This window comes from Phyllobates terribilis, unplaced genomic scaffold (assembly GCF_046119375.1).
Source record: "Phyllobates terribilis strain yellow unplaced genomic scaffold, ASM4611937v1 Scaffold_25__1_contigs__length_18738178, whole genome shotgun sequence".
Lineage (NCBI taxonomy): Eukaryota > Metazoa > Chordata > Amphibia > Anura > Dendrobatidae > Phyllobates > Phyllobates terribilis.
Window position 1 is genome coordinate 15265000 of NW_027362785.1, and position 27132 is coordinate 15292131.

Below are 27132 nucleotides of genomic sequence, written 5' to 3' on the forward strand. Positions count from 1 at the left end.
TGTTATAGTGCAGTTTGCCCCCACCTGATGCTGATCTGATGCAGTGTGCCCCCACCTGATGCTGTTCTGGTGCAGTGTTCTCCCCACCTGATGATATTCTGCTGCGGTGTGCTCCCCACCTGATGATGTTCTGCTGCAGTGTGCTCCCCAACTGATGATGTTCTGCTGCAGTGTGCTCCCCACCCGATGATGTTCTGATGCAGTGTGCCCCCACCTGATGCTGTTCTGGTGCAGTGTTCTCCCCACCTGATGCTGTTCTGGTGCAGTGTTCTCCCCACCTGATGTTATTCTGCTGCAGTGTGCTCCCCACCTGATGATGTTCTGCTGCAGTGTGCTCCCACCTGATGCTGTTCTGGTGCAGTGTGCTCCCACCTGATGCTGTTTTGGTGCAGTGTGCTCCCCATCTGATGATGTTCTGATGCAGTGTTCCCCCACCTGATGCTGTCCTGGTGCAGTGTGCTCCCCACCTGATGATGTTCTGCTGCAGTGTGCTCCCCACCTGATGATGTTCTGCTGCAGTGTGCCCCACCTGATGCTGATCTGATGCAGTGTGCCCCCACCTGATGCTGTTCTGGTGCAGTGTGCTCCCCACCTGATAATGTTCTGCTGCTGTGTGCGCCCCACCTGATGCTGTTCTGGTGCAGTGTGCCCCCACCTGATGCTGTTCTGATGCAGTGTGCCCCCACCTGATGCTGTTCTGGTGCAGTGTGCTCCCACCTGATGCTGTTCTGGTGCAGTGTGCTCCCACCTGATGCTGTTCTGGTGCAGTGTGCTCCCCACCTGATGATGTTCTGATGCAGTGTTCCCCCACCTGATGCTGTCCTGGTGCAGTGTGCTCCCCACCTGATGATGTTCTGCTGCAGTGTGCACCCACCTGATCCTGTTCTGGTGCAGTGTGCTCCCCACCTGATGATGTTCTGCTGCAGTGTGCTCCCCACCTGATGATGTTCTGCTGCAGTGTGCCCCACCTGATGCTGATCTGATGCAGTGTGCCCCCACCTGATGCTGTTCTGGTGCAGTGTGCTCCCCACCTGATAATGTTCTGCTGCAGTGTGCGCCCCACCTGATGCTGTTCTGGTGCAGTGTGCCCCCACCTGATGCTGTTCTGATGCAGTGTGCCCCCACCTGATGCTGTTCTGGTGCAGTGTGCTCCCACCTGATGCTGTTCTGGTGCAGTGTGCTCCCACCTGATGCTGTTCTGGTGCCGTGTGCTCCCTACCTGATGATGTTCTGATGCAGTGTTCCCCCACCTGATGCTGTTCAGGTGCAGTGTGCTCCCCACCTGATGATGTTCTGCTGCAGTGTGCACCCACCTGATGCTGTTCTGGTGCAGTGTGCTCCCCACCTGATGATGTTCTGCTGCAGTGTGCTCCCCACCTGATGATGTTCTGCTGCAGTGTGCCCCACCTGATGCTGATCTGATGCAGTGTGCCCCCACCTGATGCTGTTCTGGTGCAGTGTGCCCCCACCTGATACTGTTCTGCTGCAGTGTGCCCCCACCTGATGCTGTTCTGGTGCAGTGTGCTCCCCACCTGATGATGTTCTGCTGCAGTGTGCCCCCACCTGATGCTGTTCTGGTGCAGTGTGCTCCCCAACTGATGATGTTCTGCTGCAGTGTGCTCCCCACCTGATGATGTTCTGCTGCAGTGTGCTCCCCACCTGATGATGTTGTGCTGCAGTGTGCCCCCACCTGATGCTGATCTGATGCAGTGTGCCCCCACCTGATGCTGTTATGGTGCAGTGTTCTCCCCACCCGATGTTCTTCTGCAGTGTGCTCCCCACCTGGTGATGTTCTGCTGCAGTGTGCTCCCCACCTGATGATGTTCTGGTGCACTGTGCCCCCACCTGATCCTGTTCTGGTGCAATGTGCTCCCCAACTAATCCTGTTCTGATGCAGTGTGCTCCCACCTGATGCTGTTCTGGTGCAGTGTGCCCCCACCTGATGCTGTTCTGGTGCAGTGTGCTCCCATCTGATGCTGGTCTGGTGCAGTGTGCTCCCCACCTGTTGCTGTTTTTTTTGCAGTGTGCCCCCACCTGATGCTGTTATAGTGCAGTTTTCCCCCACCTGATGCTGTTCTGGTGCAGTGTGTCCCCACCTGATCCTGTTCTGGTGCAGTGTGCCCCCACCTGATGCTGTTCTGGTGCAGTGTGCCCCCACCTGATGCTGTTCTTGTGCAGTGTGCCCCCACCTGATGCTGTTATAGTGCAGTTTGCCCCCACCTGATGCTGATCTGATGCAGTGTGCCCCCACCTGATGCTGTTCTGGTGCAGTGTTCTCCCCACCTGATGATATTCTGCTGCAGTGTGCTCCCCACCTGATGATGTTCTGCTGCAGTGTGCCCCACCTGATGGTGATCTGATGCAGTGTGCCCCCACCTGATGCTGTTCTGGTGCAGTGTGCTCCCACCTGATACTGTTCTGCTGCAGTGTGCCCCCACCTGATGCTGTTCTGGTGCAGTGTGCTCCCCACCTGATGATGTTCTGGTGCAGTGTGCCCCCACCTGATGCTGTTCTGGTGCAGTGTGCTCCCCAACTGATGATGTTCTGCTGCAGTGTGCTCCCCACCTGATGATGTTCTGCTGCAGTGTGCTCCCCACCTGATGATGTTGTGCTGCAGTGTGCCCCCACCTGATGCTGATCTGATGCAGTGTGCCCCCACCTGATGCTGTTATGGTGCAGTGTTCTCCCCACCCGATGTTCTTCTGCAGTGTGCTCCCCACCTGGTGATGTTCTGCTGCAGTGTGCTCCCCACCTGATGATGTTCTGGTGCACTGTGCCCCCACCTGATCCTGTTCTGGTGCAGTGTGCTCCCCAACTAATCCTGTTCTGATGCAGTGTGCTCCCACCTGATGCTGTTCTGGTGCAGTGTGCCCCCACCTGATGCTGTTCTGGTGCAGTGTACTCCCATCTGATGCTGGTCTGGTGCAGTGTGCTCCCCACCTGTTGCTGTTTTTTTTGCAGTGTGCCCCCACCTGATGCTGTTATAGTGCAGTTTTCCCCCACCTGATGCTGTTCTGGTGCAGTGTGTCCCCACCTGATCCTGTTCTGGTGCAGTGTGCCCCCACCTGATGCTGTTCTGGTGCAGTGTGCCCCCACCTGATGCTGTTCTGGTGCAGTGTGCCCCCACCTGATGCTGTTATAGTGCAGTTTGCCCCCACCTGATGCTGATCTGATGCAGTGTGCCCCCACCTGATGCTGTTCTGGTGCAGTGTTCTCCCCACCTGATGATATTCTGCTGCGGTGTGCTCCCCACCTGATGATGTTCTGCTGCAGTGTGCTCCCCAACTGATGATGTTCTGCTGCAGTGTGCTCCCCACCCGATGATGTTCTGATGCAGTGTGCCCCCACCTGATGCTGTTCTGGTGCAGTGTTCTCCCCACCTGATGCTGTTCTGGTGCAGTGTTCTCCCCACCTGATGTTATTCTGCTGCAGTGTGCTCCCCAACTGATGATGTTCTGCTGCAGTGTGCTCCCCACCCGATGATGTTCTGCTGCAGTGTGCTCCCCACCTGATGATGTTTTGGTGCAGTGTGCCCCCACCTGATGCTGTTTTGGTGCATTGTGCCAACTTCAGAGCCCTCGCTGTCCTGGGCGGCTTTTCTATCCAGGTTGCGGAAATGTTGCATTGCTGAGGTGGCAGAGCGGGCAGCTTGCTTCTCAGACTCCATTTTGCTGATGAGCTGCAGCTTACCCGGGCCGGAGTAGGTGAACAGGTAGGGGGCACAGTCATGTCCCTAGACAAGACAATTATACACAGACACATCACTGCCAATGAACAGAAACCCACTTGGTTACTTCCAGAAGCTGATGGACTTGTTGCAATATACCAGTGTGAACAGTCCTGTGAGATATTCACTGCGGCAGCACAAACCCATCCAGATCCTACATGCACTGGCACTTTGCAGCAGCCCTTCAGCTAGAGGAGCCTCTATTGCTGATTATCAGTTTGTGGAAACATGCGGCAATTACAAGATGGACGTTTGTCATGAAGTTGGATCTACCAGCACTAAAACGCTTGTTATCGGCAGCACATTGTTGAGAGAACAATATTTTGTGCGCAATGGATCAACGCCAAGCGGCATATGGGAATGAAGCGTTCAGCATGTCTACCAGCAGCAGATCTTACACGTAGTGAAAAGGTAGCCAGATGAAGCCTGCCCCATCATGTCTAGGACGGGCGGTGAGCTGGGAACGTGTCAGTGCACCGGAGACATTTCAGTGCACCGGCGACTTGTCAGTGCATTGGAGACATATCAGTGCTTCGGGGTCGTGTCAGTGCACTGGGACATGTTAGTTTATCGGGGACATATTAGTGCATCGGGAACAGGTCAGTGCACCGGGGATGTGTGAGTGCTCCAGAGATGTATCAGGGCTCCGAGGACAGATGAGTGCACTGGGACAGGTCAGTGAATTGGGGAAGTGTCAGTGCACCGGGGACATGTCAGTGCACTGGGACAGGTCAGTGAATTGGGGATGTGTCAGTGCACCGGGGACGTACATGTCAGTGCACAGATGTCCTGTCAGTGCACTAGGGATGTGTCAGTGCACTAGGGACGTGTCAGTGCACTAGGGACGTGTCAGTGCATCAGGGATGTGTCAGTGCTCCGAGGACGTGTCAGTGCACCGGGGATGTGTCAGTGCACTAGGGACGTGTCAGTGCACCGGGGATGTGTCAGTGCACCGGGGATGTGTCAGTGCTCCGAGGACGTGTCAGTGCACCGGGGATGTGTCAGTGCACTAGGGATTTGTCAGTGCATCGTGGTCATGTCACTACACTAGGAAGAAGGAGATTAGGAGATTAAAGGAAGTATTTGCCAAGAAACGCAGTTTGATGTGCAGACCCCATTTTATAGATTTCAGTCTGCAGGCCCCATCTTATAGAGAGTTCCGGGGACTTGTCAGTGCACTGCGGACGTGTCAGTGCACTGGGAGTATATAAGTACTCTGGGGTCGTGTCAGTGCACCAGGAAGAGGGAAAGAAACTAGTTACCAAGAAGCGCAGTTCGGTCGGCAGGCCACATCTTATAGAGGAGATTATATGCTGCTTTGAGAGTAAGGTCTCAGAATAACCTGAATATTATCATTTAATTGGCTGCTCTTTCTGGGTTTTTTTCGGTCAAGTGGGCGGTCCTATCAGTGACTGACAGCATTTTCTGTATAATTGTGCATGCTGAGATGACTGTCAGTCACACATAGGACCGCCCACTGAACCAAAAGCCTAGAAAGAGCAAATGATTAAAATACAAGTTATACTGAGTCTTTTCCCAAAAAACTACATAAGTCTCTTCCACTATATACGGTAATATAGGACCTGCAGATTGGACATAAATTTCATGGAGAAAGGTTCCCTGTAAGTGCATTGACACGCCCCCTGAGCACCTCCAGCCTGATTTGCATATGAATCCTACGTGTGATTTATCACGGCTGGGTGGCACCTCGAGTCTCTCCAAAAAAGAAAAATTTTTTTGTAGGACACAAAGACCCACCCGCCGTACCACCGTTTCCATAACGTTGTGCTGACAGGTGCCTGTAGGCTCGGATTAACCTGAATCTGTCCGCTAAGGTCACAGAGCAATAAGTCTACAGACCACATGAGCGATACGCCAGGAGATAGGCTTACCGCCGCCACCAGCCGCCACTCATTCACAAATAGAACAGACAGGAAGGGAAGATGCTCCATCCGCAGCTCCGTGACCCTGCAAACGAGACGACAGAGGAGTGTGAACAGGTGCCGAAACCCGGGAAAGTCTCATCTGCTCCCAGAGCTCAGACATAAATAGGGAGATTACAGCTCATAATAGATTATATACAGATGTAATAGGGAGTTTACAGGTTACATTATATTATCTATACAGTGCCATGAAAAACTCTTCACACCCTGTGAACTTTTTCACGTAACAACCACAAACTTAAATGTATTGTATTGGAATTTTCTGTTACACCTACACAAAGCAGCGAGTATTTGTGACATGTAAAAGAAATTATACAGAGTCTTCTAATGATTTTACAAATTTAAATCTGTAAATTGTGAATTCCTATAGTCTGATCCCCCCAAATAAAATCCTGAGTGACCAATCGCCTCCAGAAGTCACATAATTAGTACGTTGTGTCCACCTGGGTGTCATTTCTTCTCAGTATAACTGCAGCTGCTCTGTGAAGGCCTCAGAGGTTTGTGTGAGAACATTAGGGATGAAACAGCATCATGAAACTCAAGGAGCACACCGGACAAATCAGGGATAAAGTTGTGGAGAAGAGTAAGGCAGGGTTAGGTTATAAAAAATAGCCCAAGTTCTGAACATCTCGTGGAGCTCTGTTCAATCCATCATCCAAAAATGGAAGGAATATGCCACAACTGCAAACCCAACAAGATATGGCCGTCCGCCTAACCTGACATCCCAAGCAAGGAGAGCACTAATTAGAGAAGCCACCAAGAGGCCCATGGTCACTGGAGGAGCTCAGCAGAGATCCACAGCTCAGAGAGAAGAATCTTTCCACAGAACAACTATTAGTCGTATGCTCCACAAATCTGGCCATTGTAGAAGAGTGGCAAGAAGAAAGACAATTTTTAAAACAAAATGGAGTAGGAAAATCATGTGTTAACTGCGTTGCTGATTAACTCGGAGAGACCGGACAATATTCAATGTCGTTTATTTGTCAACGCGTTTCACAGTCATCTGACTTCTTCATTAGGACAAATCACAAAAGCACAACATAAGAAGTCCCATTTGCAGTTTGCAAAAAGCCATGTAAGGGACACAGCGAGCATGTGGAAGAAGGAGTTCTGGTAAGATAAGCGCAAAGCAGAACTTTTTGGGCTAAATGCAAAACTCTATATGTGGAGGAAAACTAACCCTGCACATCACCCTGAAAGCACCATCTTCACCGTCACACATGATGGTGGCCGCATTATGCTGTGGGGAGACTTTTCTTCAGCAGAGGCAGAGAAGCTGGCAAGAGTCAAAGGGAAAATGGATAGAGTTAAATACAGGGCAATTCTGGAGGAAAACCTGTTAGAGGCGGCAAAAAAATAGAGACTGAGGTGTAGGTTCACCTTCCAGCAGGACGACAACTCTAAACATCCTGCGAGAGCTACAATGGAGGGTTTACATCAGAGCATATTCCATGTGTGTGAATGGCGCAGTCACAGTCCAGACCTAAATCCCAGAGAATCTGTGACAAGACGTGAAAATTGCTGATCACAGACGTCTCCATCCAATCTCACTGAGCGAGAGCGAGTGTGCAAAGAAGAAGAGGCAAAAAAAAGTCACCTCTAAATGTGCAAAGCTGGTAGAAACGGACCCCAAAAGACGGCAGCAGTAATTACAGGGAAAAAGTTGGTCCTACAAAGTATTGACTCAGGGGGCTGAATAGAAATGTACATCACAATTGTCAGATTTCTATCTGTAAAATACTTAGAAAACCTTGTATAATTTCTGTGGAGACATGGGGGGTCACTGGGTGCCCTCGTCCAACTGAATGCCCGTTCTCCTTTTCCCGTGGGCATAATACTACTCAGACAACACAGGGTGAGGGTAAAACTGTGGCAATACTTTATTGGACCACCAAACAGGCAATAACACATAGAACAGTCCCAGCAAATACCCAAGATGGTGCAAATTACAGAGTCTCACCCTTCCGCTGACTGACAGGGATTAGAGCAGATGCAACTTTGGGGTTTCTAGGGCCAACTACCCCCACCAGTGGCACCCTGCTTTTGGCGGGCACCCACAGAGAGGAGGTAATGACAACCTTAGGAAGCTGACAGCCCATTGAGGCACGTTGCCATGTGACCCGATGGTCCCAACCTGGCTTCTTTGAATGTCTCCATGGGGCCAGGCAACCAGATGGTCCCAACCTGGCTTCTCCGAACGTCGTCATGGGGCCAGGCGACCGGATGGTCCCAACCTGGCTTCTCCGAATGTCTCCATGGAACCAGGCCACTGGTGGGTCCCAATTCTGGCTTCCCCGAACGAATCCATGGGGCCAGGCAACCGGAAGGTCCCAACCTGGTTTCTCCAAAACGTCTCCATGGTGTCGGTCATGGTCAATGGAGCAGATCTGTGTTCTTCCAGCTGGGGCCGTGGTCCCCTAAGCTGACATCCTGTAGAGTCTCTCTTGGCTGTGATTTTGTAAAGTTCCTCTCAGAAGCATATGGGTCCTTTTTATATCCACATCTGTGGTTCATGTCATCATCCACAGGTCAGGAGGAAGGTGGTAGGGGCTCATCTCTCATTGTTTGACCATTTAATTAATTTGCATAGTTTGTCCTCCACTGCTCTGCAGGTCAACAAGCCACATGGACTTATAAAATGGTAATCAACATATTAGCAAACATCATTGTTCAATGACCCTGCGTCCATTTCTTGCAAAGATAACAGTACAATAAACTGTAGGCGCTAATATAAGAGGTAAATATCAGCCATTCATCAATTTGCAAATATCAATTCAACCCACAAGAAGACTCAACATTCAGACTTATATGACAAAAGTCCTTGTGTCTTGACTGACCAATGAAAATCACATAAATTCAGTAGTCAACAATCAGACAATGGCCTATGTCTCCTGGCCTACTGAAAATAGACATCTGGATAATTAAGATTAAATCCTGTGTCGTCACAATTTCCTTCACGGGGTATGAAGACATTTTCAAGGCACTATAGGTGAAATAGGGAGAATACAGGTCAGAGAATATCATATATCGCTTGTATTATGGTATATTGTATATTATTGGTCACTGGAATACTTATTCTGTTTCTCACTCTTTGTCGTGCTCAGAGTCGGCCACATTGACAGAACTGTTGTGGTCGACCCAGACCAAGCGCTGACCACTGGGAGAGAAGCAAACGCCATGTACCCATCCGCCATTCTCCCCTCTCTCAAAGAGAAGCTCCCCGAAAGGCATCTTGCTTCCCCACAATGTAGCACTCGGCTTCTCTTCAATCTCCTTCACATAAGTGGAAAAAATTCTGAAAAAAATAAAACGGGAATGAAAATTAGTGATAATATTCACATACAAACATTTGTCATACAGCATCATCATCCAGGAGACATACAGAGATCAGTCATACATCATCACCATCCAGGAGACATACAGAGATCAGTCATACATCATCATCATCATCCAGGAGACATACAGAGATCAGTCATATATCATCATCATCCAGGAGACATGCAGAGATCAGTCATACATCATCATCATCCAGGAGACATACAGAAATCAGTGTTAGAACCTTGCTCTTAGGTTTTTTTTCCTTTGCTGGTCACATGACCTTGTTGGCCTATTTAATCCTGCTCCGCCCTTCTGGCTTTGCTGGACTTCATTGTATATCTACTTTCTAGCTAGCCTGTGCTCTGTGTCTTGCTCTGTTAGTTTGCTTGGTCTACTGACCTCTATGTTCTATATATTTTGTTTGTTCGTCTGTCTGCTACTATTTCTGTTAGGAGGTGTCCCATATTCCTCCCAGTCCTTAGTACTTGTAGGGATTCCTTCCCCACATCTATAGGTCTCCGTACAGACTAGCTTAGGACTTTAGCAGGTCTGATCGCAGGATCAGGTCCCCTGTTACATCGTAGGGATTAAGCTGAGTTCTATCGTAGGGACAGATCTCCTCTCTTTCCTTAGCTCTGGTAGCAGAACATAACAGTATGTCCAGCCAGCAAATTCTCTAAGGAAAGATTTTTCTGTTCCATCATGGTGTCGGTTCAGGATTTGGTTCATCGCCTGCAGGGACTCTCTCTGGAGGTGGCCGAGCTCCGTCAGCACGTGAGTAACTGTCCTGGAGCACATTTCTTGGAGCCTAAGGTATGTTTGCCGGATTTATTTTTTGGTGAACACCGAGAATTTTTTTCATTTAAAAATGCTTGCTTATTGTATTTTCGTTTGAGACCTAAGTCCTCTGGGGATGAATCCCAGCGCGTAGGGTTCATAATGTCACTTTTGCGCAAAGAGCCTCAGGAGTGGGCCTTTTCTTTGCAACCTAGTGATACATGCTTCAGATCAGTGGATAGTTTTTTTTCTGCTTTGGGACTATTATATGATGATCCTGACCGTGTCGCATCAGCTGAGACTGAGTTGAGACTTTTAAAACAGGGATCAGGTAATGTGGAAAAATATTGTACTCATTTCCGTCATTGGTCTACTCAAACAGGGTGGAACGATTCTGCTCTGAAAAGTCTATTTCTTGCTGGGCTCAGTGAAAGGGTTAAAGACCTGCTAATTGCTTATCCTACACCTGAAGATTTGCAACAGGCTATGCAATTAGCTATACGGGTGGATAGTAGACTGCGTGCAAGGGTTAATGAGAGCAAATCCTCTGCTATGTCAGTTTCTGGTTATGAGAATGTGTGTACTAACAGTGGTGAACCGATGGAGATTGGATCGGTGGCACCTCGCTCTCAAGAAAAAGACCGTCGATTTTCTGAAGGCTTGTGTTTCTATTGCGGAAAATCTGGTCATTTGATTAAAGGCTGTGAGCTTCGTATGAAGAAAGAAAAAAAAAATGGTCAGTCACGCCCGTATTGCCTGTTTAAATTCCAAGGGTGTATTTTTAGCTGCTTCCACGATTGCTCAGAAAAAATTAATGGAATTTCAGGTGTTTGTTGATTGCGGGTCTACTCTGAATGTAATTGATGGGGGATTCGTGGAAAGACTCAATTTAAAACCTGAACCTTTATCATCCCCCATTGCTGTGGTTTCTGTGGATGGTTCCCCTTTGAAGAATATTACTCTCAAGGTCTGTGAATTTCCCCTCACTATTAATGGTGTTCACCATGAGAAATTGGATTTGGTAGTGTTGAATAACTTGCCTTCTCCAGTAATATTGGGATTGCCCTGGTTAAAATTTCACAATCCTGTACTGGATTGGTCTACCAGTGAAATTAAATCCTGGAGCCATAAATGTTATGACAAGTGTTGTAACGGGCGTATTGCAGCTTTGGATAGGGGAGAATTGCCTGTTCCTATTCAGGATTTTTGGAGAGTTTTTTCTGAGAAGGAATCGCAGGTTTTGCCTCCCCATAGAGACTATGATTGTTCTATTGAATTTGTCCCTGGAGCGACTCTTCCTAAAAGTCGTTTATTTAACCTTACTATTCCTGAGAGGAAGGCTTTGGAGGAATACATACAGACAAGTTTGGCCGCCGGTCACATTAGGCCCTCTAAGTCTCCTGTGGCGGTTGGATTTTTTTTTGTACGTCCTTGTCTGGATTTTCGTGAGATTAACAAAATTACTGTACGCAATCCTTACCAACTGCCATTGATTCCTGATCTGTTTAACCAGTTAATGGGGGCCAAGTGGTTCTCTAAAATTGACCTTAAGGGGGCATACAATCTGTTGCGCATGAAGGAGGGTGACGAATGGAAGACTGCTTTTAACACTCCTGTGGGTCATTTTGAGAATCTGGTTATGCCTTTTGGTCTTACTAATGCTCCTGCATTTTTTCAGAATCTGATTAATGACATCCTTAGACCTTTGATCGGCAAAAATGTGGTTGTGTATTTGGATGACATTTTGATTTATTCGCCGGATCTGGAGTCTCATTGGCGGAGCGTACGTGAGGTATTGCAGTTATTAATGGACAATTCGCTTTTTGCTAAGCTGGAGAAATGTGAGTTCGCTGTACAGAGAATTAGTTTTTTGGGCTACATTATCTCCAGCAAAGGTTTTGAGATGGATCCGGTTAAGGTTCAGGCTGTGCAGGAATGGCCTAGGCCTATTGGTTTGAAATCGATACAGAGGTTTTTGGGTTTCGCCAATTACTACAGAAAATTCCTAAAAAAAATTTCTAGTATTGTCAAACCTCTGACTGATCTCACCAGGAAAGGTGCTGATGCGGTTCAGTGGTCTTCTGAGGCCATTGAAGCTTTTGTGTATCTCAAGGAGAGGTTCACCTCTGCTCCCATCCTTATGCAGCCTGATGTTACTAGGCCGTTTTTGGTTGAGGTTGATGCTTCCTCTGTGGGGGTTGGCGCAGTATTGTCTCAGGATAACGGGGATGGATTACATCCCTGTGCCTTTTTTTTCAAAAAAATTTTCGGAGACTGAACTGAATTACGATATTGGTAATCGGGAATTATTGGCTATTAAACTCGCATTTGAACACTGGCGCCACTTCTTGGAAGGTGCGGAATTTCCCGTTCAGGTTCTTACGGATCATAAAAATCTGATATATCTTGATGCTGCCAAGCGCCTGAATGCCCGTCAGGCTAGGTGGGCACTGTTTTTCTCGCGGTTTAATTTCTCCGTTACTTACATCCCTGGTACTAAGAATGTTAAGGCGGATGCCTTGTCTCGCAGTTTTTCTCCCATAGTCGGTGCTGAGAAAGAGGAGAACATTTTACAAGAAGGTGTTGTGATAGCTGCTTTGGACTCCGTTTTTGAAAATGAGATTCTTAAAGCACAGGAGAATGCCCCTTCTAACACTCCTCATGGGAGGTTGTTTGTGCCTGGGACCTTTAGGAGAGATTTGTTTGTTGAGTGTCACGAATCTCGGTTGGCAGGTCATCCCGGAATCTCTGAGACCAAGAGACTGGTGGGTCGCAGTTTTTGGTGGCCTGGATGGCAGAAGGAAGTCATTAAGTGGGTGCGTCAATGTACTATATGTGCTAGATCTAAGTCCTCACATACTCCTGCTGCGGGGTTGCTTTGTCCTTTGGAGGTTCCCAGTGCTCCTTGGACACATTTGGCTATGGACTTTATAACTGACCTTCCCCCCTCTGAGGGTTTTACTGTCATCTGGGTGGTCGTGGACCGTTTTAGCAAGATGTGTCACTTGGTTCCTTTCGTCAAACTGCCCTGCGCTAAAACTCTCGCTAAGGCCTTTGTCAAGGAAATTGTCAGACTTCATGGCGTTCCTACTGACATTGTTTCTGATAGGGGTCCTCAGTTCGTGGCTCGTTTTTGGCGTGCCTTTTGTGATAGGTTGGGAGTTCATTTGTCGTTCTCGTCCGGATATCATCCTGAATCTAATGGCCAGACAGAAAGGAAAAACCAGGATGTTGAGCAGTTTTTGCGTTGTTTTGTGGCAGACAATCATGAGGGGTGGTCTGAGTTTCTGCCACTTGCTGAATTTGCTCTGAACAATCATACATCTTCTTCTGCTGGTTGTTCGCCTTTTTTTTGTTGTTCTGGGAGACATCCGTCGTTTGGGTCGTTCTCCAAGTTGGGATCTGCCGTGCCTGAGGAGGAGAATTTTTCCGGTGATTTGGAGAGAATTTGGACGGATGTGCGTGGTAATCTTCAGGAGGCCAACAGAAAATCTAAAGACTACTTTGATAGAAAACGACAGGAGGTTTTGTTCGCTGTTGGTGACATGGTTTGGTTGTCCTCTAGGAATCTGCGGTTGAGGATTCCTTCTAAGAAATTGGGTCCCAAGTTTGTAGGGCCCTTTAAGGTGCTTCAGGTTGTCAACCAATCTGCTGTTAGGTTGGAGGTTCCTACCTCCTGGAGAATTAATCCGGTATTTCATGTCTCTCTGTTGAAAAAAGCTGTTGTATCGGATTGTGACGCCTCTGCCTCTGTTCCTCCGGTGGTGGAGGACGGGGAATATGAAATTTCTCGCATCCTTAACTCTAGACGGTATAGAGGTAGTTTGCAGTATCTTGTGGCCTGGAAAGGTTTCGGTCCCGAGGATAACTCTTGGGTGAGGTCGGATGATGTTTCCGCGTCCAGACTTATCAGAGCGTTTCACAGGAGATTTCCTGATAAGCCTGGTCCTAGGGGATCTGGAGGATCCTCTTAGAAGGGGGGGTACTGTTAGAACCTTGCTCTTAGGTTTTTTTTCCTTTGCTGGTCACATGACCTTGTTGGCCTATTTAATCCTGCTCCGCCCTTCTGGCTTTGCTGGACTTCATTGTATATCTACTTTCTAGCTAGCCTGTGCTCTGTGTCTTGCTCTGTTAGTGACGCACCCCCTGGGCCATATTCTTTAGGGGAATACCCGGAGCCGGATCAGATGGGGGTTGTAGTCTCCGAGTGGCTGTGACCCGGTCCGTGCCCAGGGTGTCAAGCTCAGAGTATGTGGCAGTCCTACAGATGTTATAAAGTTCTTTATGTCGACTACGCCACCCGTTGTATTGCGGTCACTTCGGCCGCCGCTGCAGCAGGGTCCGCTGAGGCTGATGGTGTTGGTGCAGCTTTTGATAGTATAACCCCCAACGGGTGGGGTATAGCCTCAGGGGGTCAGGTGCAGAGGATGGGGGTTGTGGTGGTGCAGCATAGATGGTAATTAAAGACAGAGTCGGGTTGTGCAGTTTAGGGTATTTACTTACTGCTGATGTTCCGGTCACTCCAGCTTCAAGTGACCACCCGAGCCGTGCTGCGTCCACCAGGTCCTGGATTCAGCCAACCCCCAAGCAAGTCCGGAGCGTGACCCTGAGCCCTCCTTCCTGTCCTGTCTTCTGGCCGTCCCCACCAGGGATCCACCTAGGTCCAGCTCCCTCGGGCCTTCTGTTGGGAGACCCTTGGCCTTGGGTTCCCTGACCCTTCACGTGGTTTGCCTTCAGGGTGGATGTGGTGGGTGGCCGTGGCAGATCCTGCCCACGGCCTCCGGTCTCTGGCTAGGGTGTGCTTTAGCCCCCACCAGATTGGGATCCGGTACCCAGTTGCCAACTCTTCACCCGGTGATGGACTTTGGGTTCTCAGAGTCCTTTTCTTTCACCCCCTCTGGGTCTTTCTTCCTTTCTCCTCTCTCTCTCTCTGGGGCTGCTCTGCTCTTCTGCTCTCCTCCTCTGGCTTCTCACAGACTGACCCTGATCTTAGATGGTGCCCACCTTAAATACTCCCTCTATGTGTGAGCTCAGGTGACCAGCACCCAATGAGCTCCTAACCTTACCCAGGCTGCTCCCCCTATCTGCCCCTACACTACTTGGGATGTTCCACCCCCCTCCCACTCCAGCCAAGGACAGACTCGGTCGTACCTGCACATTTCTAAGTGGGAGTACCGTTGGTCTGCCCTCCGGAAATGGGATGTGTGTAGTGCATGCAGCTCTCTGGGCTCAGTTTCACACTCCATCCTTACCCGGGAGTGGAATATCACACCTCTGGGTTGAGGTGCAATACCCCTGTAGCAGCCGAATCCTCAGGGTGCTACATTAGTTTGCTTGGTCTACTGACCTCTATGTTCTATATATTTTGTTTGTTCGTCTGTCTGCTACTATTTCTGTTAGGAGGTGTCCCATATTCCTCCCAGTCCTTAGTACTTGTAGGGATTCCTTCCCCACATCTATAGGTCTCCGTACAGACTAGCTTAGGACTTTAGCAGGTCTGATCGCAGGATCAGGTCCCCTGTTACATCGTAGGGATTAAGCTGAGTTCTATCGTAGGGACAGATCTCCTCTCTTTCCTTAGCTCTGGTAGCAGAACATAACAATCAGTCATACATCATCATCATCATCCAGGAGACGTGTAGGGATCAGTGTAACATCCCTGTGTCACGGGTGTGTCGCCACGAAGATCGTCACGATTACACAGCCTGACTTCTCGCAGCTGAGTTTTTGGTGCTTTGTGTTTTTCGGCAGTGAGGGAGTTAACTCTCTCTCTCTCTGTGCTAGACGAGGTCCAGCCTCGCCCAGCTGCAATCAATGCTGCTGTAGTGGGACTCCTTCAAATGCCTGCCGGTCTGTTAGGGAAGTGTCGGTGAAAGCATTTCATACAGACAAACAGAGCGGATCGTGGTGTTTTGGAGTTCTGAGCTAAGTGTATTTGGTGTGATTTTTCCCTTCCTCGCTTTATCATTTATTTCCTTTCCCGTTGGTGTTCCCTCTGTTGTTGTGAGTAGTTTTTGTATGCAAGGTGGTTTTTGGTTTGACCCTTGTACTGTCTCGTTCGTCTAAGTACTGAGTGTTGGCATATTATTTCCTGTCCCCTATTGTTGTGATCGGGGTCCTTCTTAGGACTAGATTACTGAGGTGCAGGGATCCTCAGGAGGTACGGGTTACGCTGGCGGCCTGGACCTCTGTACCTTTAACAGTACCTCCAGGTAGAGGGATTAGTCAGGGCCCCAGCTTAGGGTCAGCTTAGGCCCCTGACCTCCTGTACGCAGATACAGCGTGACACCCTGGCGGCGTGCTTGCATAGTGCACCACCTCCCACCATGCAAGATCGCAATCTTACCCATCAGTCCAGCCTGCAAACCTTGCTCCAGTTCATGCTGGGTGCATGTCTCTTGTCTGACTGCTTAGGGCGGTGGCCCGGTTACTTCCTGATTCTTATAGCTGCTGTGGGCGCACCCCTAATGCGTCTCCAGCCTATTGCTGTGAGTCACTGGATATTTAAACCCCCTCCACCCAGAAGGAGGGGCCTGAGCAACACTATCTATCAGTGTGCTCCTTGCCTCTGAGTTGCCAGGTCTTGTCCTGTATCTTGTCTGTTTCTGCCACCCTGGGGGCTGCATACCCAGGCCTGTTCTCTGACTTCTAGTCTGTTTCTGCCACCCTGGGGGCTGCATACCCAGGCCTGTTATCTTTGACTTCCAGTCTGTTTCTGCCACCCTGGGGGCTGTATACCCAGGACTGTTATCTGTGACTTCTAGTCCATTTCCGCCACCCTGGAGGCTGTATACCCAGGCTCGCTCCTGTATCTTGTTGCAGTATCAGTTCCTGTCTGAACTGTCTCCTAGCCTGTTACCTGTTTGTCTCTATGTCTGTACCCTCCCTTTTCCTGCAGTGTCTGAACCTGCACCTAACTCCAACTCGTTGTCTCTGTACTTCTGTTTGTGAGTTTTGTGTCTACTCGCTACTTTATTGTAAGTACCTTGTGTGTATCTGGTTCTGCTTGTCCCTTTTCCCTTCCTCTGTATCTACCTCCTGTGTTCTAGCCATCTTCCTGTATCTTCCAGTCTGTTCCATTTGAACAGAGCCCTGTCCTCTCTGCCTGCACCATCAGCCCTGTTCTGCTCTGCTTGCTCACCGCTCCGGCGGTTTCGCTCTGCTCTGCCTTGCCCACTGCTCCGGCGGTTCCTCTCTTCTCTGCCTTGTCCACCGCACCTGCGGTTCCGCTCTGCTCTGCCTTGTCCTCCGCTCCGGCGGTTTCGTTTTACTCTGCTTGTCTACCGCATCTGCGGCTCTGTTCCTGTCTCCCAGTCTGTACTGGACCCTATCCAGCCTGCGCTCCAACCTGCTAGTACCTGCCTGTCTGCACTCCAGCCATGCTTGCCTGTATCTCCCTGTTTGCACGCCAGCCGTGCTTGTCAGTACCCACCTGTCTGTATACCAGCCGTGCTTGCCAGTACCCACCTGTCTGCATACCAGCCGTGCTTGCCAGTACCTACCTGTCTGCATACCAGCCGTGCTTACCCGTACCCACCTGTATGCATACCAGCTGTGCTTGTCAGTACCCACCTGTCTGCATACCAGCCGTGCTTGTCAGTATCCACCTGTCTGCATACCAGCCGTGCTTGCCAGTATCCACCTGTCTGCATACCAGCCGTGCTTACCCGTACCCACCTGTCTGCATACCAGCCGTGCCTGCCAATACCCACCTGTCTGTACGCCAGTCTAACCTGCCTGTTCCTGCATTCCCCGGTGTGGGTCAACAGCTGTGACCGGGGTCTGACCTGGAGTAGCACCTGGTCCCTCTGCTTGGTTCCTCCTTGGTCCACGGAGTCGACTAAGCCGCCGTGCGACCTTGGTCGGATCGGGTTGATACTTAGTTACGCCCCTCCAGGCACTCCTCGGCTCATGGTACAGTGGAATCACTAATCACACTCACGCCAGTCAGTCCGGGCGTGAGCGTAACAATCAGTCATACATCATCATCATCCAGGAGACATACAGAGATCAGTCATACCTCCTCATCATCCAGGAGACATGCAGAGATCAGTCATACCTCATCATCATTATCCAGGAGACATACAGACATCATCATTATCACCCATGAGACGTGTAAGGAACATCATCATCCAGGAGACATGCTGGAATCAGTCTTGTGCTTTGTGGATCTGTGTCATACAGATTTTTGATGATGACACCTGCGCAGATCTCTCCGCTGCTGTCTGTACCCGATGCATCAGTCTCTTAGACCCCAATGTGTACACATCCATTTCCCCTCCGCACTGTTACCTGCAGTAGAAGTCACAGCTGCCTGCAGCCACCAGGATGTTGTTCGGGTGCCAGGCCAGGCTCAGGATGGTGGAGCGAATAGATTTTTTAATATGTTTGCTGACCCACCTGTTTACGTGAGGGAAGGAGACAGAAATGTGCTTATCAGTCCGTCGAGAGATAGACGACTACAATGGACAATCGGGGGTAGTACAAACCTCATGGACTTTTAATTAAAGGCCCCAAAATACCCTAGAGATTAATTGAGAAATGACTCAAGTGATTAGCTTTAAAAATGAAAAATGATATGAAGCCTAGAGATGACCCATAGAGGTATGGAGAGATGAGTAAAGATTTCAGCCCATAGATGATCCCAGACGTCAGGAGTCAAAAAGAAGCTTAGAGATAATCGAAATAAGAGACAAGAGATGACCCAAAAATGGACCCAAGAGTAGAGCTCAGAAATGACTCAAGAGGTCCCGGAGTCCAAGTGAGAAGCTTAGATGAGAGATCATCCAAGAGATCAAACCAGAGAGGATCCGAGAGGTTTATCACAAAAATATGAAACTTATAGATGGCCCAAAAAAAGAATGTAGAGATAACAAGGGTGTGAAAGAAAGTTGGGTCCCATGAGGATTTAGAGGGGGCTGGGACTAGGAAGAAGAGCAGGGGGTGATTAGCAGTAATAAATGTGCTGATGGTATCACGTGTCTGCTGGAAGAAGCTGCAAGAAGTCTTACATAAAACATGCAGGGAAAATAGACTGGAATGTCGGCCACAGATTACCATGTGGTGGCCATTACTGATACTTAGCTGAATGGGAGCTGTAGCTGGGTGACAAACATAGAGGGTTACACCACACTCAGAAAGAAGAGGAAAGACGAAAATGGCGAATGGTGAGTATGAATTCCACCTAAATCCTGCGCTCAGTGACTACAGGGATGACAGAGAAGATCCGAATGTTAATCTGTGAACCTCATGTTTGGTAAGTGTTGGCCGGCAGTAGATCAGTGTGTGGTCACCGTGCACTCCACGACCTTCTCTACAATTATAGCGGAAATCTGAATTCATGACTTGCTTCTGTTTGTAAGTGAAACTGTGTGTTCAGCTCCCTCCGCCATTTTTTTAAAGAGAAATCTCCCAAATCCTGAAACTTATCGCTTACTTAAGTGTACGGTACGTTGTGGAAAATAAGTTGTTGAGCTTCATTGCTCCAATTGTCTACTATTAGACGAGTTCACGTGCCTCTTGACTACAGCGACCAGTTCCACATGTCCACACCACCTGAGTACAGTGGCCAGTTACATGTGTACACGCCACCTGAGTACAGTGGCCAGTTACATGTGTACACGCCACCTGAGTACAGCAGCCAGTTACATGTGTACACGCCACCTGACCACAGCGACCAGTTACATGTGTACACGCCACCTGAGTACAGCGGCTAGTTACACATGTACACGCTACGTGACTACAGCGCCTATGTGACGACACAGCTTCTAATCTTAATTAGCTAAACGTCTAGATTTGCTAGGCCAAGCCAAGAGAAATTCACTATTGTGTTTGTGTTGACTTTTGAATATATGTGTTTCTTTGGCTGGTCAAAAATGACAGTGACTCAGGGTAGAACAGTAGTTTTTGTTAATATGCTAATTACATATTGTACTAAGCCAGCTAGTTGCTGATTTAAAGGGCAGGGGTTGCAAACTATGAAAATTGATTAAATGCTCAAACAATGAGACCTGAGCCCTGCACCTTTCCCCCTGACTTGTGAATGATGACCCGAGCCACAGAAAAATATAAAAAGGGATTTCTATCATGCTGCAAGGAGAATCAAAGATCAGAGACACTCTTCAGGATATTAGTTTCTTAGCATGGCTCCATCTAGAGAGACACCGATTTGGATTCTACCGGATTCCAGCGAAAGGGTACACGGCCCTGGCTGGAAGGATACAGATCTGCTCCATTGACTATCAGAGAACCCATGGATACATTTGGGGAAACCAGGTTGGGACAATGAGGTCACCTGGTCTCATGGCTATGTATTTGCGGTTGCCAGGTAGGACCCTCAGGTCACCTGGAACCCATGTAGATGTTCGGAGAAGCCAGATTGGGACCAGCTGGTCATCAGGCCCCATGGAAACTCTAAGAGAAGCCAGTGTGGGACCCTCTCCTGGCCTTGTACCTTGATGGACTGTCAGCCTCTTAAGCTTACAACTACCTCCTCTCTGTGGTTGTCCACCAAAAGCGGGGTGCCACTCATTGAGGTAGTTGGCCCTGGAAGTCCCAAAGTCACAGTTGATCTATTCCCGGCGGGCGGAGAAGGAAGGGTGAGACTGTGTAATTTAGCACCATCTTGGGTATTTGCCGGGACTGTTTTATGTGTTTATTGTCCGTTTGGTGGTTCAATAAAGTATTGCCGCGCTGTTCACCATCACCCTGTGTTGTCTGATTAGTGTTACGCCCACAGAAGACCCCGGGTCTTCACAGGCTACTTACACCTGTACACGCCACCTGACTACAGCGGCCAGTTACATGTGTACACGCCACCTGCCCACAGCGGCCAGTTACATGTGTACATGCCACCTGCCCACAGCGACCAGTTACACGCGTACACACCACCTGACTACAGCAACCAGTTACACGTGTACACAACACCTGAATACAGTGGCTAGTTACCTGTGTACACACCACCCGACTACAGCGACCAGTTACATGTGTACACACCACCCGACTACAGCGGCTAGTTACATGTGTACACAACACCTGACTACAACGGCCAGTTACATGTGTACACGCCACCTGACTACATCGACCAGTTACATGTGTACACAACACCTGACTACGGCGACCAGTTACATGTGTACACGCCACCTGACTACAGCGACCAGTTACATGTGTACACAACACCTGACTACAGCGACCAGTTACATGTGTACACGCCACCTGACTACAGCGACCAGTTACATGTGTACACAACACCTGACTACAGCGACCAGTTACATGTGTACACACCACCTGACTACAGCGGCTAGTTACATTTGTACACAACACCTGACTACAGTGGCATTTGCCACAGAACACCAGGATTGGTAAAGTGGCCACTGGCGCCCTGTGCTCTTCACAGATGAAAGCAGGTTCACACTGAGCACATGTGACAGACGTGACAGAGTCTGGAGACGCCGTGGAGAGCGATCTGCTGCCTGCAACATCCTTCAGCATGACCGGTTTGGCAGTGGGTCAGTAATGGTGTGGGGTGGCATTTCTTTGGAGGGCCGCACAGCCCTCCATGTGCTCGCTAGAGGTAGCCTGACTGCCATTAGGTACCGAGATGAGATCCTCAGACCCCTTGTGAGACCATATGCTGGTGCTGTTGGCCCTGGGTTCCTCCTAATGCAGGACAATGCCAGACCTCATGTGGCTGGAGTGTGTCAGCAGTTCCTGCAAGATGAAGGCATTGAAGCTATGGACTGGCCGCCCGTTCCCCAGACCTGAATCCGATTGAGCACATCTGGGACATCATGTCTCGCTCCATCCACCAACGTCACGTTGCACCACAGACTGTCCAGGAGTTGGCGGATGCTTTAGTCCAGGTCTGGGAGGAGATCCCACAGGAGACCATCCGCAACCTCATCAGGAGCATGCCCAGGCGTTGTAGGAAGGTCATACAGGCACGTGGAGGCCACACACAATACTCAGCCTCATCAGGAGCATGCCCAGGCATTGTAGGAAGGTCATACAGGCACGTGGAGGCCACACACAATACTCAGCCTCATCAGGAGCATGCCCAGGCGTTGTAGGGAGGTCATACAGGCACGTGGAGGCCACACACAATACTCAGCCTCATCAGGAGCATGCCCAGGCGTTGTAGGGAGGTCATACAGGCACGTGGAGGCCACACACAATACTCAGCCTCATCAGGAGCATGCCCAGGTGTTGTAGGGAGGTCATACAGGCACGTGGAGGCCACACACAATACTGAGCCTCATTGTGACTTGTTTTAAGGACATTACATCACAGTTGGATCAGCCTGTAGTGTGTTTTTCCACTTTAATTTTGGGGGTGACTCCACATCCAGGCCTCCATTGGTTAATAAATGTGATTTCCATTGATGATTGTTGTGTGATTTTGTTGTCAGCACATTCAGCTTTCTACAGAACAAAGTATTCAATGAGAAGATTTCATTCATTCACATCTAGGAGGGGTATTTCAGTGTTCCCTTTATTTTTTTGAGCAGTGTATAAAGACACATATGATGTTTTTCTCAATATCTGACATGAAATCAGAATAAACCTTTCCTGTTTTAGGTCAATTAGGATTACCAGAATTTTTAATATTTGCCAAATGCCAGAATAATGAGAGAGAGAGAGAGAGAGAATGTTTTAAGGCATTTTTATTACTTACTGCAAAGTCAAAAGTTTACATACACTAAGATTACTATGCCTTTAAACCATTCTGGACTGCCCATATGATGATGTCATGTGTTTGGAAGCTTCTGATAGGTTTTTTGGCAACATCTGAGTTAATTAGAGACACACCTGTGGATGTATTTTAATGCACACCTGAAACACACTGCTTCTTTGTGTAGCATCATGGGAAAGTCTAAAGAAATCAGCCAAGATATCAGGAAGAGAATTATGGACTTGCACAAGTCTGGCTCATCCTTGGGTACAATTTCATTATACCTAAAGGTGCCTCATTTATCTGTACAAACAATTATACGCAAGTACAAACAAGATGGGAATGTCCAGTCATCATACTGCTCAGGTCTCAGAGAGTGCTTTGGTCCAACATGTGTATATCAACCCAAGGACAAAAGCGAAAGACCTTGTGAAGATGATGGTGGAAATTGGTAAGATTGTGTCACTATCCACAGTGAAACAAGTACTGTATCAATGTTACGGATCCGGGTGGTGGAACCTCTGTGCTGCGGTGCAAGGAGGGAACTGAGGGGCGTGACTAAGTATCTACTTGCCCCGGCCAAGGTCGCACGGCGGCTCAGTCGATTCCATGAACCAGGGAGGAACCGAGCAGAGGGACCAGGTGTCACTCTGGGACCAACCTTGTATGAGAGCAGGTGACTCCCACGGGTCAGATGGCAGGAACTGACCGGTACAGCGGATAAGCATGGCAGGCAGGCTGACGGGTGGGCCGAGTAGACAAGCAGGCTGATTCGGCTGATAGCCAGATGGGTGCTCCGGGTAAGCAGGCAGGCGGGCACAACAGGTAACAGGCAGGTGCTTCCAGGTAAGCAGGCTGGCGGGCATGGCAGGTAACAGGCAAGTGCTTCCAGGTAAGCGGGCTGGCGGGCACAACAGGTAACAGGCAGGTGCTTCCAGGTAAGCGGGCTGGCGGGCACGGCAGGTAACAGGCAGGTGCTTCCAGGTAAGCAAGCTGGCAGGCACGGCAGGTAACTGGCAGGTGCTTCCAGGTAAGCGGGCTGGCGGACATGGCAGGTAACAGGCAGGTGCTTCCAGGTAAGCGGGCGGGCAGAGCCCATAGACAGACTGGTGGACTGGGCTGTAGACAGACTGTCGGGCTGGAAATAGTCAGACTGGCGGACTGGACTGAAGATCAGACTGGCGGACAGGACTGACTTGCTGAGGACCTGAGGGCTGAAGCAAAGTAAGTAACACAGAGCAACAACCTTGCACGGGCACCTCCATATTGGAGGAGGTGCCTTTTATAGGGAAAGTCCTCCGGCCATTGGCCGGGGACTTTTTAGGATGGCGTGCGCAGCCTCTTTAAGAGGGAGGTAGCGCGCACGTGCGCCCTAAGCACAGAGCCAGGGAGGCTGTGAGCACCAGCAGCAACTGCAGGGAGGCCGGAAGACGCCGGAGCAGGACCACGGTGATAAGAGGGACAGCGTCTCTGCCCCCTGCCTAGCAGAGACTACAGTACCCCCCGCCCCCTTTACGCTCCCCCTCTTTTTCAGGCCAGCAAGAAATTCTTTAAGAAGAAGAGGGGCATGGATGTTCTCCCTGGGTTCCCAAGACCTCTCCTCCGGGCCAAACCCCTTCCAATCCACCAGAAAAAAGGTTTTTCCTCTTACCCTTTTGGTGGCCAAAATGTTCTCTACCTCATAGACGTCCTCAGCGGAGACTGGAGCTGGGGTGGTACCTGGATCGTCAGAAAAAGAATTAAGAACAACTGGTTTGAGGAGAGATACGTGGAAGGAGTTGGGAATCCGTAAGGTGGCCGGGAGTTTTAGCTTGTAAGACACGGGATTGATTTGCTTGAGAACCTCACACTGACCGATGAAAAGCGGACCCAACTTATACGATGGTATTTTGAGCCGAACATGTTTGGAGGAGAGCCAGACTCTGTCTCCCGGATGGAATTGAGGCGGATCCAGACGTCTCTTGTCGGCATGTTTCTTCATCCGTTCAGAGGACTGAAGAAGTGCGGATCTAGTGTCTTCCCAAATAGTAGAAAATTCGCGGACCAGAGACTCCGCGGCAGGATTGTCCACAGAAGCGGAGACGGGAAACGGGACCCGGGGGTGTTGACCGTAGACCACAAAGAACAGGGATTTGGAAGAAGACTCACTCTCATGGCTGTTAAAGGGAGCTCAACCCAATCGTTATGGTGAGCATTGACGAAATGCTGGAGAAAGCTGGTAAGGACCTGGTTGATACCTTCCACTTGACCATTGGACTGAGGATGATAAGCGGAGGAGAAATCCAGGGTGACATCCAGCAGTTTACACGTAGCTCTCCAGAAGCGTGAAGTGAACTGGACCCCGCGATCAGACACAATATGGAGTGGTAGGCCGTGGAGACGAAAGACGTGATAGATGAAGTCCTTAGCCAGCACAGATGTGGACGGGGGACCAGGCAGAGGGATGAAGTGGGCCATTTTAGAAAAGCAGTCAGCGACCACCCAAATGACAGTACAACCGACAGAAACAGGGAGATCAGTAATAAAGTCCATAGCAATGTGTTGCCACGGAGTGGAAGGTACGGGTAGAGGCAGGAGACGGCCAGCGGGAAGATGCCTGGGAACTTTGTTACGGGCACAGGAGGAGCAAGCTGAGATGAAATCCGCAACATCCTTGCGTAGCGAAGGCCACCAGTAATGCCAGGCGATGAGCAGGAAAGTCTTCCTCTGGCCAGCATGGCCGACTAGTTTGGACGAATGACCCCAGAGAAGAACCTTCTTACGATCCGGAACAGCTACAAAAGTATTACCGGGTGGAAGACGAGACAGGTCAAACGGGGCCACAGTCATTACTCTGGAGGGGTCGATGATATGCAGAGGCTCCTCTTCTTGGTCGGAGGAAAGGAATGAGCGGGATAGGGCATCAGCTTTAACGTTCTTGTCCGCAGGGCGGTAATGTAGAGAAAAGCAGAATTGGGCAAAGAACAGAGACCACCGGGCCTGACGCGGATTGAGTCTCTGGGCGTTTTGTAGATAGAAAACCAAGCAATGTGAACTGAGGTCTAAGATGGTAGACATGCAAGAAATAGGAGCATGTTCACACTAGCAAAAAGAAGCAAAACCTACAAAAGACAAAAATATATCTCATACCCTACCATCATTATATATAAATGTAAAGCAAAGTTGCATAATAAATATAGGGTACTTAGTGAACTATTTTTGCTCAAAAAAAGTATACAAGCCATCCCACCAGCGGCAAGGTGACCCTAAATTGGGACGGTACCTATACTGTCTATATTAAAAACCTTACTGTATATCAAAGTTGAAGTAATGCATATAAAAGGGTAGACAAATAGGACCGGGTCCCAACTCCAGACCACCTAGGCCCGTGGTAAGCTACATATATACTAATAAGCTCAACAAAGGGGATGCCACACCCTTAAAATGCACAGAATGCAAACAAGACAAAAAACCAAGCAATGTGAACTGAGGTCTAAGATGGTAGACATGCAAGAAATAGGAGCATGTTCACACTAGCAAAAAGAAGCAAAACCTACAAAAGACAAAAATATATCTCATACCCTACCATCATTATATATAAATGTAAAGCAAAGTTGCATAATAAATATAGGGTACTTAGTGAACTATTTTTGATCAAAAAAAGTATACAAGCCGTCCCACCAGCGGCAAGGTGACCCTAAATTGGGACGGTACCTATACTGTCTATATTAAAAACCTTACTGTATATCAAAGTTGAAGTAATGCATATAAAAGGGTAGACAAATAGGACCGGGTCCCAACTCCAGACCACCTAGGCCCGTGGTAAGCTACATATATACTAATCAGCTCAACAAAGGGGATGCCACACCCTTAAATTGCACAGAATGCAAACAAGACAAAAAACCAAGCAATGTGAACTGAGGTCTAAGATGGTAAGACGGGCCTAGGTGGTCTGGAGTTGGGACCCGGTCCTATTTGTCTACCCTTTTATATGCATTGCTTCAACTTTGATATACAGTAAGGTTTTTAATATAGACAGTATAGGTACCGTCCCAATTTAGGGTCACCTTGCCGCTGGTGGGATGGCTTGTATACTTTTTTTGAGCAAAAATAGTTCACTAAGTATCCTATATTTATTATGCAACTTTGCTTTACATTTATATATAATGATGGTAGGGTATGAGATATATTTTTGTCTTTTGTAGGTTTTGCTTCTTTTTGCTAGTGTGAACATGCTCCTATTTCTTGCATGTCTACCATCTTAGACCTCAGTTCACATTGCTTGGTTTTTTGTCTTGTTTGCATTCTGTGCAATTTAAGGGTGTGGCATCCCCTTTGTTGAGCTGATTAGTATATATGTAGCTTACCACGGGCCTAGGTGGTCTGGAGTTGGGACCCGGTCCTATTTGTCTACCCTTTTATATGCATTACTTCAACTTTGATATACAGTAAGGTTTTTAATATAGACAGTATAGGTACCGTCCCAATTTAGGGTCACCTTGCCGCTGGTGGGATGGCTTGTATACTTTTTTTGATCAAAAATAGTTCACTAAGTACCCTATATTTATTATGCAACTTTGCTTTACATTTATATATAATGATGGTAGGGTATGAGATATATTTTTGTCTTTTGTAGGTTTTGCTTCTTTTTGCTAGTGTGAACATGCTCCTATTTCTTGCATGTCTACCATCTTAGACCTCAGTTCACATTGCTTGGTT

General features: G+C 48.9%; 1 protein-coding gene across 1 annotated transcript in view; it reads right to left on the reverse strand.

Moving 5' to 3' along the window:
* LOC141176430 (actin-related protein 2/3 complex subunit 1A-A-like) overlaps nucleotides 1–27132 on the reverse strand; it is a 172993-nt gene that overhangs the window by 82446 nt on the left and 63415 nt on the right. Inside the window, exons 5-8 of the mRNA XM_073660414.1 lie at nucleotides 18058–18165; nucleotides 8759–8965; nucleotides 5620–5695; nucleotides 3540–3733 (exon numbers count right to left, since the gene is read on the reverse strand). Of these exons, the coding sequence (XP_073516515.1) occupies nucleotides 3540–3733; nucleotides 5620–5695; nucleotides 8759–8965; nucleotides 18058–18165 (585 nt within the window). The remainder of the gene's footprint in view (nucleotides 1–3539; nucleotides 3734–5619; nucleotides 5696–8758; nucleotides 8966–18057; nucleotides 18166–27132) is intronic.